Consider the following 15,334-nt stretch of genomic DNA (forward strand, 5'->3'; position numbering starts at 1 on the left):
CAGAATAGGCTCTGCATATTTTTATTTGGGTGTCAATATATTTATTTTAACATAAATGCATTTATACAGCAGCAGTTTACACAGGGAAACTTATTATATTGTTTGAAATATGCCACACTAGCAAAAATATCTGTTTGTGTTAACTTGATTTTGATAATGAGCTCAAGTCTGGAAAAAATCAACTATAGTTTACTAAATGTATAAAATATAAAAATATTGAGAAGTTAGTAAAGACAAACACACAAATGTTCTTTTCTTTAATCAGTGGTATAAACTAAAAGTACACAAACTAGTATTAGTAGAAAAGTTAGTTGTATATTCCGTCCAACGAAGTGCAGCCGAGATAACTTTGAAGGATTATGTGAAGTTTGCATACTCCCCAAAAGCATTCATGTAGTCCTTTAAAACTTGGTACAGGAAAATGTACTGCTCCTAAAAAACATGCCAATGTGTGGTGCACAATTTAGGAATAGTCATATCCGGCAAAAAATATTTAGAACTAAGCTCATAAGAGAGCCTCTAAATTTTTTAACCAATCAATACAATGGTGGGTAGAAAAAACAAGATATGCTTTAAAGGGTAGCTGGAAGTACCAAAATATTCTTACATTGAGGGTAGCACGTTGCACTTTGTGTGGTGGTTAGCACAATTTGTTGTGTTTTTTGCTAGAATAGCACAAATATCAATACTTTATAGCTGAAAAATTTGTTGAAAAATCACAAACTTTGCACAATTTGGACAAAAAACTGCAGCATTGCTAAATAGTTATAAGTAAACTGCAGTTTGTAACTATTTTATCTGAACACTTTGTGCTCGAAAATTTTTTTTATAAACGAGGAGTACTCGGTAAGAGGTTTCACACAAATGACTCTTGAGAACAGCTAACTTTTGACTGATTAAAACTTTATTTTCCATTTAATTGGAATTCACACACATAAGCATGCATGTCCACATGCACACACCGACGCACACACACACACACATGCACGCACACACACACACGCGCACAAACACACACACACGTGTACAAACATGCGCACACATGCACACACACACACGCACGCGCATGCACGCACACACACACATGCATGCATGCACACACACCACACCCACCAACACACATACACACACGGAAGCACACAGATACACATCCACAAACACAAACATACAAATGTGCACATGCACACACACATACGCACACACGCGCACATACACACACACAGACACACACACATACACACACACACCTACGCACGCACACACACACACACGCGCACGCACGCACGCACACACACGCACACACACGCACACACACACACGCGCACAAACACACACATGTGTACAAACACGCGAACACACGCACACACATGCGTACAAACACGCACACACACACACGCGTGTACACATGCACACACACGCATGCACACACATACACATGCACACACATACACATGCACACACACACACGCATGCACGCATGCACACACACCAAACCCACCAACACACATACACACGCGGAAGCACAAAGATACACATCCACAAACACAAACATACAAACGTGCACATGCACACACACACGCACATACGCACACACACACGTACATACATACACACAGACACCCCCACATACACCCATGTGCACACACACACACGCACACACACCCGCACACACACGCATGAGCACACACGTACACATGAACACACACACACACATACACACACCCACAGACACACCCACATACACCCATGTGCACACACACGCGCACACACACACACACGCACACACACGCACACGCACACACACGCACACACACGCACACACACATGAGCACACACGTACACACGAACACATGCACACACACACGCACAGGCATGCACAGGCACGCACACACAGGCACACACACGTGAGCACAGACATACACATGAACACATGCACACACACACGCACACAGGACACCTACCCACACACATTTACACACATGGAAGCACACGCATATACATCTACAAACATACAAACGTGCACACGCACACATACATGCATACACATATGGACATGCAGACGCGCACACGCATACGCAGATGCACATCGATCGATTGATGCAGTTCTATTAAAATAGTCTAAATTTGCATTAAAGCCTATAAATATGGCACAGACTTTTTATACATATATATTTCTAAAATCAGTTTCAAAGTTGTATTGTATCATCTATGATTTTGCACAACCGAAGGTTGTAGCACAACATTTAAGTGAAGAAAGTTCAATAGATTGGTTAACTGGTAGCCTTGACACCATATATCCTTGCTTTACATTTGCTGGAAAAATACCTCATGTCACAGCTTAGAGCTTGCATAAACGGTTTTTGTCACAATAGTTGTTTTTATGCTCTTTCAACATCGAAATCATAGATATAAAACAAAATTGCATAATTTTATCGCAATAAAAATATGTAGCCTTGCCAGCCTGTAAGTTAATTTCTTGCTATTTTCTGCCAGAGAACAATAAAGAGAAACAAACAGCCACATGTAGATGCATAGTTGGTGTACATACAGTATAACTATTTAGGCAAATTTGTTGTTCAGCAAACATACCTATCACAAACTATCACAATTTAACCAATTACCAATATTCTCTACAGAATAAAGCTTATGCTTAGAAGCACAAACTGTAGCTATTATTTAATACTAATCCAGGTACTTAGTCAAGTCAAGTGACAAACAGTGATGCTCATCAAACTCACCATAGTGGGGATGAACTGTGGTCTCCTCAGTTTTGCCATAATAGTAGAGTAGTAAATATCAACCATTTGCTCTGTCTTAAGCTTTTCTATGGCGTTGTAGGCACAGATAAATATCCCACATTTTGTACTTCCATCCCTAAGTACATGTAATTGAATGTCATTAGACCATAGATATATAAACCTAGATTGGCCAATAATAGCTATTCCTATCGGTTGCCTTGTCAGACTTAAATAGCATGACGTAACGTCATTGTATTGTACCTCACGCTTGACTGCACTGCTGGTAACAATGTAGCTTATGAGGAGAACTTGACAAAATCACATTTATTTTCACATAAAAACCTTCTTGGATACATAATCCAGTAAACTAAAGCAATTATGTGATAATATCTGATAACCACCTTAGATTAAAACTATAAAAGGTATGAATTGTTGCACACAAATCATGAGCCATCAGGGCTTTATTTGCCACCGTCTCCTATCCCTATTCTCTCCTTTCCCCTTCTCCAAAGAAGAAGTGAGAAGGGGAAAAGAGAGAAGGGGAAAAGGAAATGGGGGGGGGGGGCAAATAGCCCACTCACTCAAAGAGCCAGACCCTGGCTAGGTAAATAGACTAATATCATGCTGAACTAAACATGACTAAATATGATGAGTATGCAAGTATGTCTTAAGTCAAAAATGAGACAGAATGATTATTTTACAGCTAGCTATGTAGCTGGCTAGGTCACCAAAGCTGAAATGTAATGATTGTATCACTAGCATCGTAGATGTTACCAACTATGATGTAAACCAAGCAAAAAATTCCCTAATCACATTTAAGAATCGTGGTGGCTTGACTTTGTCTTCGCCTGTGGTGATTGAGGTTTGCAACCACAGTGAGAAAGCAATGAGAGTGTTGCTTAGTAGTGCTGGATTGGTGAAAAACTTTTCCAGGTTAGCACTAAGTGCTACCATGGAGAAGTTGCTGAGGTTGAACATCGTGCTATTGTTTAAAGGTTGACTTGCAATAAAATTCACATTACAGTTATTTGGTATCAAAAGATTCACCATGTCTTACTCTGTTGTGTTGTAGGTGCCAAATATGTGGAAATTTGATTACAAGCTCTTAAAAGTTAAAAAACGAACAGTTAATCGCAGCCACACGAGACCGCCGTAGTTTGGATTCGCTTTCCCAAACGGCTCAAATAGGACGTAGTTGTTACAGGATGGTTTCTGTTTACACTTTCATGCAACCTCATTCGGCAAAATATTTTTATAAATATACTTCACGCATTTAATAAAACCATGTCTATTGTTCTTACACGTCTATTTTATCGTCATTGTAATGCTGTCACTTTTAGCACTGATATCTTATAACTTACCGTAAAAAATCGTTAAACTTTTTAACCTTAACTCGAAGGAGTACATATTATTGTCTGATAATCATGACGAGCCTGTTGGTCACCTGTGATAACCGAAAAATGCTGCAAAAATTATTTTCGAAATATTGGGTCACGCGATCAGATGATGACTTGACGATTGAATAATGCCGAAACAAAACTGTAAAGTAGCGAGGATCTATATTTAATACGTGATATTCGGTAAAACCCGAAGTGTTTGTCATAAACTAGTGCTACGATAAGTTTTATATTTAGTTTTTTATTGGCTTTTCAATTCACATGAAAACATCACATGACAAGACGATAACCAAACTGTAATGTCTACGTCATCGAAATAAAGAGATTCCAATCTACGGCGGCTTTTCATTTTTGAGCTTTTAAATGCTTGCAATCATCTTTCCACGTATTTGACACCTACAACACAACAGAGTGAAACATGGTGAATATTTTGATACCAAATAACTGTAATTTGAATTTTGTTGCAAGTCAACCTTTAAGCTAAAAAGAACGATCCACCTCAATACTATTGAGGCATTTACAACGAGAGCATCCTGAGGAATTTAAAAGCGCGTCTAAGAACCTTCAATCCAGCAAAATTATTTTATTTTTAGTTTCTTTCACTAATACCAGAAGTTTTAGGGAAGTGATGGATTTTTGTTTTCCACTATGCAGGGTTATCTATTTCTATATTTGTAAAGTATTTCTTAACTAATCTCTTGTTGATTATAATAGCAGTTGAAAATAAAATTTGTAATAAAAACACTAGCCAAATCATGCCATTAATCTATCACCCATTGAATAGCATAGATCCACCAATGTCTAGCCATAAATTGTAGATTGCATCTATAAACCAAGCCACAAAATATAATGATTGGTGTGATAAGGGTTTCTTCTATCTCAGTTTATTGATGTAACAACATTAGGCTGTAATAGAACTATCTCTTAACCTTAAATGAATAAAAAATTGTGCTGACCCGGTCCGACCCGATCTTGGCCCTCAATGCTGACCCCGAGTCTGGTCCGACCCTGCATTCCTTGGTCTCGTTTCAGCTCTAGCTAAGAAAGCCATTGGTTCCATTTCCCTGATCAGATCAAAACTTCACAGGCTCATCATATTTCGTCATGTTTAGTTCAACATGATATTAGTCTATTCACCTAGCCAGGGTCTGGATCTTTGAGTGGGTGGGCTATTTGCCCCCCTTCTCTTTTCTCCCTTCTCTCTTTTCTCCTTCTCACTTCTTTTTTGGAGAAGGGGAAAAGAGAGAATGGGGATAGGAGAGGGTGGCAAATAAAGCCCTGATGGCTCATGACTTGTTCGCAACAATTCATAACTTTTATAGTTTTAATCTAAGGTGGTTATCAGATATTATCACAGAATTGCTTTAGTTTACTGGATTATGTATCCAAGAAGGTTTTCATGTAAAAATAAATGTAATTTCGTCAAATTCTCCTCATAAGATTCATTGTTACCAGCAGTGCAGTCAAGCGTGAGGTACAATACAATGACGTTACGTCATGCTATTTAAGTCTGACAGGCTTTTTCCCTATTGGCCAATCTACATGTAGGTATATATATCTATGCATTAGACAGGCTTATCAAAGTTTTAAACTATTGGTAGCAATGTAGGAGTGGTTGGCTGGTTTAGTAGAAATTGAACATGGTTTACCGTTTGTGTTGGATGGTCACGAAAAAATAAAGCAGTGACTAGCAAACTCTGTACAAGTGCATTTCAAAATATTTTAATGGTGGGTTTTTCCACTTGTCTGAGAAAAATAAATGTCAAGTAACAGTTTATTTTTTAAAAACAAGTTTAAATATTTTATCAGGAATTTATGGTACAACAGTTTTTGCACTATTGACATGGAGCCAGCTGAGCGGGATTTCCTTATTATCACCACATTGCATAATATCTGGTTGATGCTATTTTTTAAAATTTTGTTCCACCTGAATCATAAAATCATCAGGCATTAATTAATTAACTTTTTTATAACTTTGTGTGACAATTGATTTGTGTACTTCAAAAAAGTTTAAAAAAGACTAGTTACTTTCTTACAAGCAAGTCACACATATTTTCCCATTAGGCACTTTTTGTTGAGCAGTTTCAACTTCTCTCTGTAGAGAAAGAATCATGTTGGTAGTTGGTAGTGTCACAGATGTCCAGTTCTTCAGAACAATCACTTGAACATGCTTGGCATCCTGAAACACAGAATATTAATTAAAGTTACTGAACATAACCATCTAACAGTTTAAAAATATTATTCATGTTAGTATGTGGCATTATGTATGCAGTTTGCATAACTAATATTTCTAAAATTCAATGCTACTAAGTTATATAGGTTAGTTTTGTTAAAAATTTCTCAAATTTCGGTGCTTTTGCTTGTAAAACAAATTTTTATTAATTGAAAAAACAGAAAAGCAAACATTATGATCATAAAAAACCCTTTAAATCATGATAAGTACTTACAATCATAATTGATAGATTAATTCTTGGAAATAATAATAACCGACAATAAATAATTCAATAGTTTTTTAATATTCGTTTCAAGCGTTTCTAGTTTAATCTGTTGAGCATTGCACTGTTAACTCTTTCAAGATGGGTTTTTGTGATATTGCGGAGTCTATTCACGCACCCAAAACAAATCCTAACATTGCTGGTTTTTAGAAAGATTTTGGTAAAATCATCTTACTTATCATTTATGCAGCAATAGACTTTCAGCTTGGTTAGGAATTATATAGTCAGTAGGCCTACTACTATTTTAAATTTATACCATATTCTAATAGCTCTCTTTTGGCACTTGTAGTGGGTGCCAAAATGATTTAAATTTATTTCTGTGGAAACTATTCAAAATCGTCAAAATGAGTTCTACATAAAAATTAGTTTTCATGCTGATGTTAATTAGATTGGTGTTAAAATTTTGTTAGGTTATAGTAAAGCAAAGATAAAATTGCAAGCCTAGAAGGTGAAGTTAAAATAAATGAAAGTGAAAGTGAGGCCAAAACTCTTAACTAAGTAGGGTAAATATGTTTCTTCAATTGCTTTTATTTTGGTTTTTATAAGTTTTACCAACATTTCTTGCATCTGATTTTGTCTTTATTTTTAGCCTTTCATAAGTTCTCAGTACTATTTATCTCAAGAATTGTGCCAAAATGGTTTCATACCATTTAATAGAGTTAAACACTATCTTTATTTGGCTTCCAATGAATAGAAGTTCATAAATCATTTTCTATGGTATATAAAAAGTCATTTTTGTCAAAACCTGTATCAAACCTACACACACAAGATCAACAAAATTTTATATATAAAGATTTTTACACAAAATAAATTTTAAAAACTATTATAGCTTTATCAAAACAAATAAACTTTTTAATAGCTCAAACCACATGCAACTCAGATTATGAGGTCTTCAAATGTCAACTGCAAGCAAAATATATCAGCTAGAAAAAAAAATTTTTTTAGCAATCAAGTATACCATGTTTATAAACTTTGTGCCAATGTTATTTATTGGTCATTTACAAATTAGAGGTAAATTATTACAGATTCTTCGCATCACTGTTTGAGATACATTTTTGTTGCTAAGTAGCGCTGTCTATGCAGCACTTTCAGAGCTGTGTGTGCTCAGTCATCAAAGGGTTCAATGTTTCCTTGATATTGCAAAAAGTTACACTATTAAAAATGAATAATTAAAGTATATAAAGTAGTGTAAAAGTATTTACTTTTTATAGTTTTGGATACACAGTTACCTACAAATAATTTTGACCAGAAACATATTATCTTACTGCACGTCATATTTTCTCATCGACAAAATATTTAATACCCTGTTGTTGTTATTTTCAAATCATATTTTAGTTTTTAACAAAAAAGAATCCCAACTAGGCTTGCCCTAGTTTCTTTCTTTTTTAATTTAATTGAAATTCTGGTTGCAATAAAAAAAAGGAGCATATAATTGAAGAATTTAAATAAGTTCCAAATTAATGTCTACTACCAATACTCATTTGTTTAGTTTTTCTTTAGAAGATTAGTGATGCAGTAAAGTTTTTAGTCCTATTATCTGTAAATGGTTTTAAGTAATAGAGCGTCGTGTTTTTAAACTAACATATGATGTTTTTTAATGTTTTATTTTACACAACAAGCTATTTACAATTTAGTTTGATTATATGACAAAAACTAGGTTACTCTAGCCTATAAATCATTTATTAATAGTTGTGGCAACTGCTTATATTGGCGCATGGATCTGTCTGCATTTATTAACAGGTAACAAATTTTAACTTTTTCGGTTGTAAGAAATACTTATACACCTTATTAAAGGAAAATGCTACTGTAAATCTTTTACTGTTGTAAGTGCTACCTCAAAGGAAGTCAGATGCCACATACTTACACTATAAGCATGGAGAACTCAAAAGCACACCCAATCTTATAAAAATTAGAAACAACTCTACAAGTCATACTCTTACAGTATTCTACTAAATAAGAGATTTTTTTCTGAAGAGCAGAATATATAAAGAATAAACACAGAACCTTCACAAAAATATAAATAAAAGTACAGCAGTATGTCTGACAGCAGAAGCATCAAATGTGAAGTGTTTGTTATGCTCAATGAGTACATACTTCAAGTCCTTCCTTTTCAAAAGAGACATTGATAAGCTTGACTCCTTCCCTGTCAGCCGAAGTGAATCTTTTAATTAAGAATGGCTCCTCTTCTATTGCTGTCTCATCTTTCATTGGATAAAATGCATTCTGAAATAATAGTAAGTAAGACTAGATTGATATTTCACTTGAGTATAATGAGTGGAGTTCAAACAATGCTTTAATAACATTTTGAAAACCTGATAAAAATAACTTTTATAATTTATATTCAAAATGACTAGCTGAAATACTTTAGTATGTTTACATCTTTTCCGCAGAGTCACTGTACATGAAAGCTTACGCTAAGTTTATCTTGTGTTTAGTGAATGCTGGTACTGTTGCAACTCATATATTAATCTCTCTAATCAAAATGCCATATCACTCATAGCTGCCTCATTCTTATATTATTCATAATATAACAAAACTAAACTTGTAGAAACTTTCACCATTTTCTTAAAAGTATGCACTTGGTCTGCGACATGAAACGTCTGCAACTAGTAGTTGTTGTATTCTTGCACATGCATGCTACCAAAAACAAAAAACAATTCTAGCGGTCGGAACAAGTTAAAGTGGTGAATCAATACTCACCTATTTTTTAATTTTTTTCCTTGGAGTGAGAAAATTAGATGAGATATGTTTGAAATTGCCAATGAAGTAAAATTTTCAGAATAACGTTTTTTTTTATTTCAATGGATAAGCAAAACTCTTTGCTAGCTATTTATGATCAATAAATTGACTTATTATGATGCTTTATTTGCGACTGGTTACACACAAGAACTAATTTTGTCAGCATTTTAAGTGTAGAGCGTTAAAATTTTGCAAGCAGACAAGGTGACCAAAGTAAAATTGCAAATGTTACCTTGATTAAACACAAAACTGTTTAGGTATTTAATCCAACCTCTAAACTATAGATGAACAAAGAACTCCTAGCTATTTAACCTCACATTTGATTTTTACATATGCAAGTAACTGTTCTTAGTTTACTCATACCAGACTCATGATTAAAACATGATTTTATTAAAAGGAGTTCGGAATATTTTTAACACCATAAAATTTAATTAAAAGAAATTTGTTAGATAAAAACTGTTTACCATAATTGAAATCTTCAAAAATTTTAAGTCAATCATTATTTTATTTTACATAAGTAGAGTAGTAAAGTTAAGCACACCACTGATGCAATAAAATTATTTCAAAAAGCAATAAACTTGATAACCAGACAAAACACTTGATTTTATACCTTTCCAGCATCATAAGCAACGATTAAATAGTTTTTATTGCTGCTTTTACCTATTGATGCTAATATAAACCTATTATTCATTTTATGTTCCTCGTTGTTTGCCAGAGAGCAACTTTGTTGAATTTTAAACCGGTTCATATCACAATAGGATTAGCTTGAGCAGCAACCATTAATTCTACAGAAGTTTACAATACACCAAAATATAGTAATAGTAAAACACTTTGATACATAGCTTGTTGGTTTATTAAAAAGCTGTGAAGCCACAAAACCACAATTATTTTAAGCTTACTAAAAATGTGTATTTTTCTTGTTGCATCACATCATTTATTGTAGTCTGGTGAGATTATAGAGATATTTAACCTATGAACATGTAAGGACTTTTTATAACAATGATGATTTTAAAGATAAGCCGAAAGTAATACCGTCCAAACCAAAGAAATGATAATATTATACTTTTTCCAAAAACAATTGTCATAATCTATAAACATGAAATGAAAACTGAAAACAAACTTGGCTAACTAGTCAATCACATTATTTTGCAATATTACTATTGCATTTTTATGAATCTTATCCATAGACGAAAAATAAAAAAATGAAATGGCAATGGACTATGTCATAAATCTCTCTTTTAGATTGACTTATTATAGCTTGTTTCTTGCATTCCTTTTCTTAATACATATATTGCTGCTGTGAGTCAATGATAAATCGATTTTAACAGAACTTCACTCAGGTTTGTAATCCCTTACCGGACTTGTCTCTAGCTGAACAATAACCGAGATTTCCAGCTCTAGTATTAGCTGCCAAAAATCAGGAGTGGTGATAGATAGTGGCAGCTGACTGGCTATCCATTGTTTCTTCTCTTTGTAACCCTACAAAATTAAAATTATCTTCAAATATAAAGAAAAAATGAAATAAATAGATGCACTCAAACATGACTAAAATTTTGAGAAACTTTTTCAAAGCTGGCATAGCCAAACTTGCAGTCAATTCTGCTAGTTGCATTTTTAACGCTATATTACTGAGTTTTTAGCAGCATGTTGCAAATGGTATTATTTACTCAGTTTATAGCATAGCCAATAGAAAAAAGGAATGGCTGAGGATGCTTTGTGTCTGTTTAATGAATGGTTGTTTACCATAGTTAAATACAGATTTATTTAACTCATTAAGTTAAATAAAGATCTTCAATTGGTGTGATTTGATTTATGTTTGCCTAAATAACATTTAACTGATAACCACTAGAAACTTTATGGTGCAATATTTTAAAAATATGTTTCAAATTTCTGTTGGTCTACCTACTATAGCTTTGTAAGTAACAGAGTTGAATAAATCTCTAACATAGCATACCCATACAAACACATGTGCTTACAAAAGTATGCGCGTGAGTTGGATGCAGATGCATGGACATGCTCATGCTAGCTATATATACAGGTAGCTATTAAACTAGCATGCTATGTAGATTGTCTATACTGTTGTTTATGCATTATGCTAAAGATTCACTTAAACTTTAGCCACTGCCATGAGTAAACTAATTCAGATTTACACAAAATAAGTTTGCAAAACTGTTAACAAGTATGAGGTTTAATAATACATAATATAATTTCATCCAAAAATCACTAATGACACACATGTATGTATGTGCAGCTTGAAAATACTAAAAAACTTGTGCGTTTAAGCATTTTCAAACATGTATGGGGGCCTACCAATATTCCTGAATAGAAAATGCATGTAGTAAAAATCAAAATGTCAAAAAACTACCCCATCATTGGAATTATATAACTCAGTAACTATCAACTAAAGTGGCACCAGTAGTTAATAAGTTAATAACACTTCTACTTACATCAACAAGTACTGCGTTTACAAAATTTCCTTTGGAGTAATTCTTCAGATATGGCATGGATGAGTCAGCTATAAAAGATACAATGTACATTATAGCCTGCACTATTGTCTTGAAATGGAAAATATCAGGAACAACTAGCATTCTTTTTGTGCAGCTGAGTGCTACTATATCTGGTTTGGACTTCTAGCATAACAAATAAATCAAAACAAGTTTTCATATCTGTGTAATTTTACCAAATCAAATTTTAAACAGTTGCTTGCGGTATCATTAGTTAATTGATTGACATTTCACACCAAAGATTCAAATTAGGCTAATTAATTCTTTAACAACTACAGAAAAAAGCAAGATGTGATGACAGGTATAAACTGAGGTCATAGAGTTCCTAAAACATAAATTGCATTATTAGCGTATAAAACTTTAATGTAAAATTATTTGCCTTACTTCTACGTGTTTGTCATATTAAAAATGTTCAATTTACAGACTCACTGCTAGCTTACGCTTTACCAAGTCTCATGGGATCCATAGAAAAAAAGAAGCTACTAGGTCAAAATGAGATACCAAAGAGTTACAAAACTAGAAAAAAGTATAATGATTTGTGACCATTACAAGATTAATTCAATATTTACCTTTTGGAATGTTGATGACGATGTAGTACTATCTTAGAATAAAAAACTTACGTGGAAGTATCTCAGAGAATCTGCTTTTATCTTGATTTATTGGAAGCTTTGCAGTGTCATAGCTCAAGCAATGGGAAGCTGTTCTTTTCATAGCATGCTAAAAGTGCAAGACTAATATATGTGCATGACCATTGAGGAAGTGCTAGGTTGGTTTGCATAAAATTACTGACTTAAGACTAGCAATTGACATACCTCAAACTCTAAAGTAATGACATCTTTGCGTTCATCTTTCTGCTGCAGGTGTGCCTGGATCTTGGTTTCCAGGTCATAAGGCTGACAAATGAATTTCTCAGTTTCCAGTGATTCATAGAGAACGTGGTGTAGCAGCACATACTGTTCCTGAAACCAGTATTTTCAACTTTTCATCAAAGTTCGTTTTTCATCTCTGCTCAGCTTAAAAAAAATTAATGATGTTATGTGGGGTCTAATTTTTTATTTGCTCCAGTTAATTATTAACTTTCAAACATGCATACTTTGAGATCTACCAAAAACCCCAGACTGCATTAAAAGTAAGTTTTGAATCTCAACAAAATTCTGCTTTAACATTTCAACTTCAAAAAAACTACATAAACAACTTAACTTTATTAGTAACGACAGAGGAGTTAAAATAAGGATACATTGTTACAGTACTAAAAAACCGAGTTCGTTTTTAATCTTTTTGGTAATTTGAAACTTGAAACTGGTAACTTGAAAAACAACACATCTAAAATTATGAAAAACAATTTTTTACCGAAAATAAAAATGTAACCTACTGCTCACATGTCAAATGCACCCTCTTTTGGTATATTAACAATCAGATTGGACATTTCATAAAATTTATATTGTCTCGAGGTAAATAGCTATAACTTAGTATTATCCGCTTACCACAGTCTGTATCATGCAGGGTCTTCTCTCTCTCATCATTTTCACACACTCAAACATGTTAACAACACTTTCGGCTTTAGCTTGGTCAATCAGATAGTCCAAGGCAATGTAAGTACCGGATCTTCCTACTCCTGCACTGTAATGTTAATATCGCAAGTTTAAATTTTAGATGAGAAAACCTGCTGCTCAAGATATTTGGAGTATATATATCAAAGAAAGTAAATGAGAGGTTGTGGAATAAGTGTTTTAAATTCAAATTACCCTTGTTCGAAAGAAAATTACAAAAGTTTTGCACAGTTTCAGTGTCAAATAAGTGAATGACTAGTGCAAGTTACATTTGTTTACTGATAATATTTGCCAGAATTCAGAAAATTTTGAAAAGGTAAACAAAACTATAGATGTTTCCCCCTTAATCACAAGTTATCGGTGTGCAACGAGTGGAGAACTGTGTTTACTTGCTAAAAATTGATCAGAAAAGAAGTTTTGGAAAAAGATAGCTAGATCAGATATAATTTCTACATGAAATAGGTAATTAAAAGTACATATCAATCAGGAGGCTTTCATTTTGTAGAAAACAACCTCAAACTCGGAACACAATACTCAAAAATCAATTTCCTTACGTAATGGTATGTTTTATCAAAAAATGTAAGGGTCATTAGTGGGATGGGTTAAAACTTTTTAGAAACATTTCTAGCTGGCAGGTTTTGTTTTAGCAAATACTGGTCTGTAGCATAAAACTTCGAATGCAAATCAAGAGCGCATTAAAATTAAAAATACATTAAAAATGTGTCTTAAAATCCATTAAACTTACTTGCCATAAATTATTAATGCAAAAACAGAACCGGAAAGATTTGATGTTCATTTTAAACCTTAAAACATTTTTTTTTGTAGCTTGAAGACCAGTAAAAAGTAATATGTTTAGTTTTTAAGTTCGATTAGCTGTTAATTATAACTCAAAAGAAAATTTGTTTTGTAGTTGGTAGACTCCGTAGAAATCAAAATATTTATTTTTCAGGTATGATTAGCTGTTAAGTACGTAACAATAATTGCCTAACACTTATTTTTTACTCTCCTATAATTAAAACCATATGCTTTATATTACAAGCTTCAAGTGTAAATATTGAAATAAAAATCAAATAAAAACTAATCAAATAAGTTATTTGCAAAAGGGATTGAAGATTTTATAATCCAAAAATCGTTGCAATATAGTTTCATCAATTTAATTTAGTGCCGCTGCATGAAAACAAATTTTTATAAGTATTTGTTTGAGATTTGCTGTTTTTGTTTGTAAATATATATATATAAATATATATATATATAAATATATATATATAAAACATATGTTAAAGGTTGACTTGCAACAAAATTCACATTACAGTTATTTGGTATCAAAAGACTCACCATGTCTTACTATGCTGTGTTGTAGGTGGTGAATACGAGGAAATGTGATTACAAACTCCTAAAAGCTCAAAAACTCAAAAGCTCAAAAGCTTAAAGTCAACCTTTAAGAATCAATTCATGGCAATAACTCTCTACGTACTGCCTGTAATAAGATACCCAACACACATAATAAAGTGGACTGAGGAAGTCATCAAGGAAACAGATATAGTAATTCACAAACCGCTTACAATACATGGAGCGCCCCACCCAAAATCTGATACTAATAAGTTGTATCTCAATAAGAAATATGGAGTAATGTACTCAAAAGTGTGCAACAGACAGTAAAAAAGGATGAACAAAGCATTACAACTTATCCAGTCTCAAAGGCCACCGCAGATAAAATGCTAGCTGACATTCAATCGGCTGCTCTGACAATTGAGCTTCGCAGTGATGACGAGGAACTTCACTGGCACATGAAATATTTTCGTGGTGCTTACCACTGACAAATATCAAAGTTTAGCGATCTCTACCAGACATACATGTATATGTGGCTGAACAAAGGGAACCTAATGATCAATACAGAATTGCTATTCATGC

The 15,334-nt window shown here is 33.5% G+C and overlaps 1 protein-coding gene across 1 annotated transcript in view; it reads right to left on the reverse strand.

The window, feature by feature from the left end:
- Positions 1 to 357: 357 nt before the first annotated feature.
- The window catches only part of LOC137400564 (receptor-type tyrosine-protein phosphatase T-like), a 68,259-nt gene continuing 53,282 nt past the window's right edge, over positions 358 to 15,334 (reverse strand). The window contains exons 27-34 of the mRNA XM_068086891.1: positions 12,686 to 12,832; positions 12,494 to 12,590; positions 11,817 to 11,884; positions 10,726 to 10,848; positions 8,725 to 8,853; positions 6,172 to 6,314; positions 2,739 to 2,874; positions 358 to 432 (exon numbers count right to left, since the gene is read on the reverse strand). Coding sequence (XP_067942992.1) covers positions 358 to 432; positions 2,739 to 2,874; positions 6,172 to 6,314; positions 8,725 to 8,853; positions 10,726 to 10,848; positions 11,817 to 11,884; positions 12,494 to 12,590; positions 12,686 to 12,832 — 918 coding nt within the window. The remainder of the gene's footprint in view (positions 433 to 2,738; positions 2,875 to 6,171; positions 6,315 to 8,724; positions 8,854 to 10,725; positions 10,849 to 11,816; positions 11,885 to 12,493; positions 12,591 to 12,685; positions 12,833 to 15,334) is intronic.

This window comes from Watersipora subatra, chromosome 7, assembly GCF_963576615.1.
Source record: "Watersipora subatra chromosome 7, tzWatSuba1.1, whole genome shotgun sequence".
NCBI lineage: Eukaryota > Metazoa > Bryozoa > Gymnolaemata > Cheilostomatida > Watersiporidae > Watersipora > Watersipora subatra.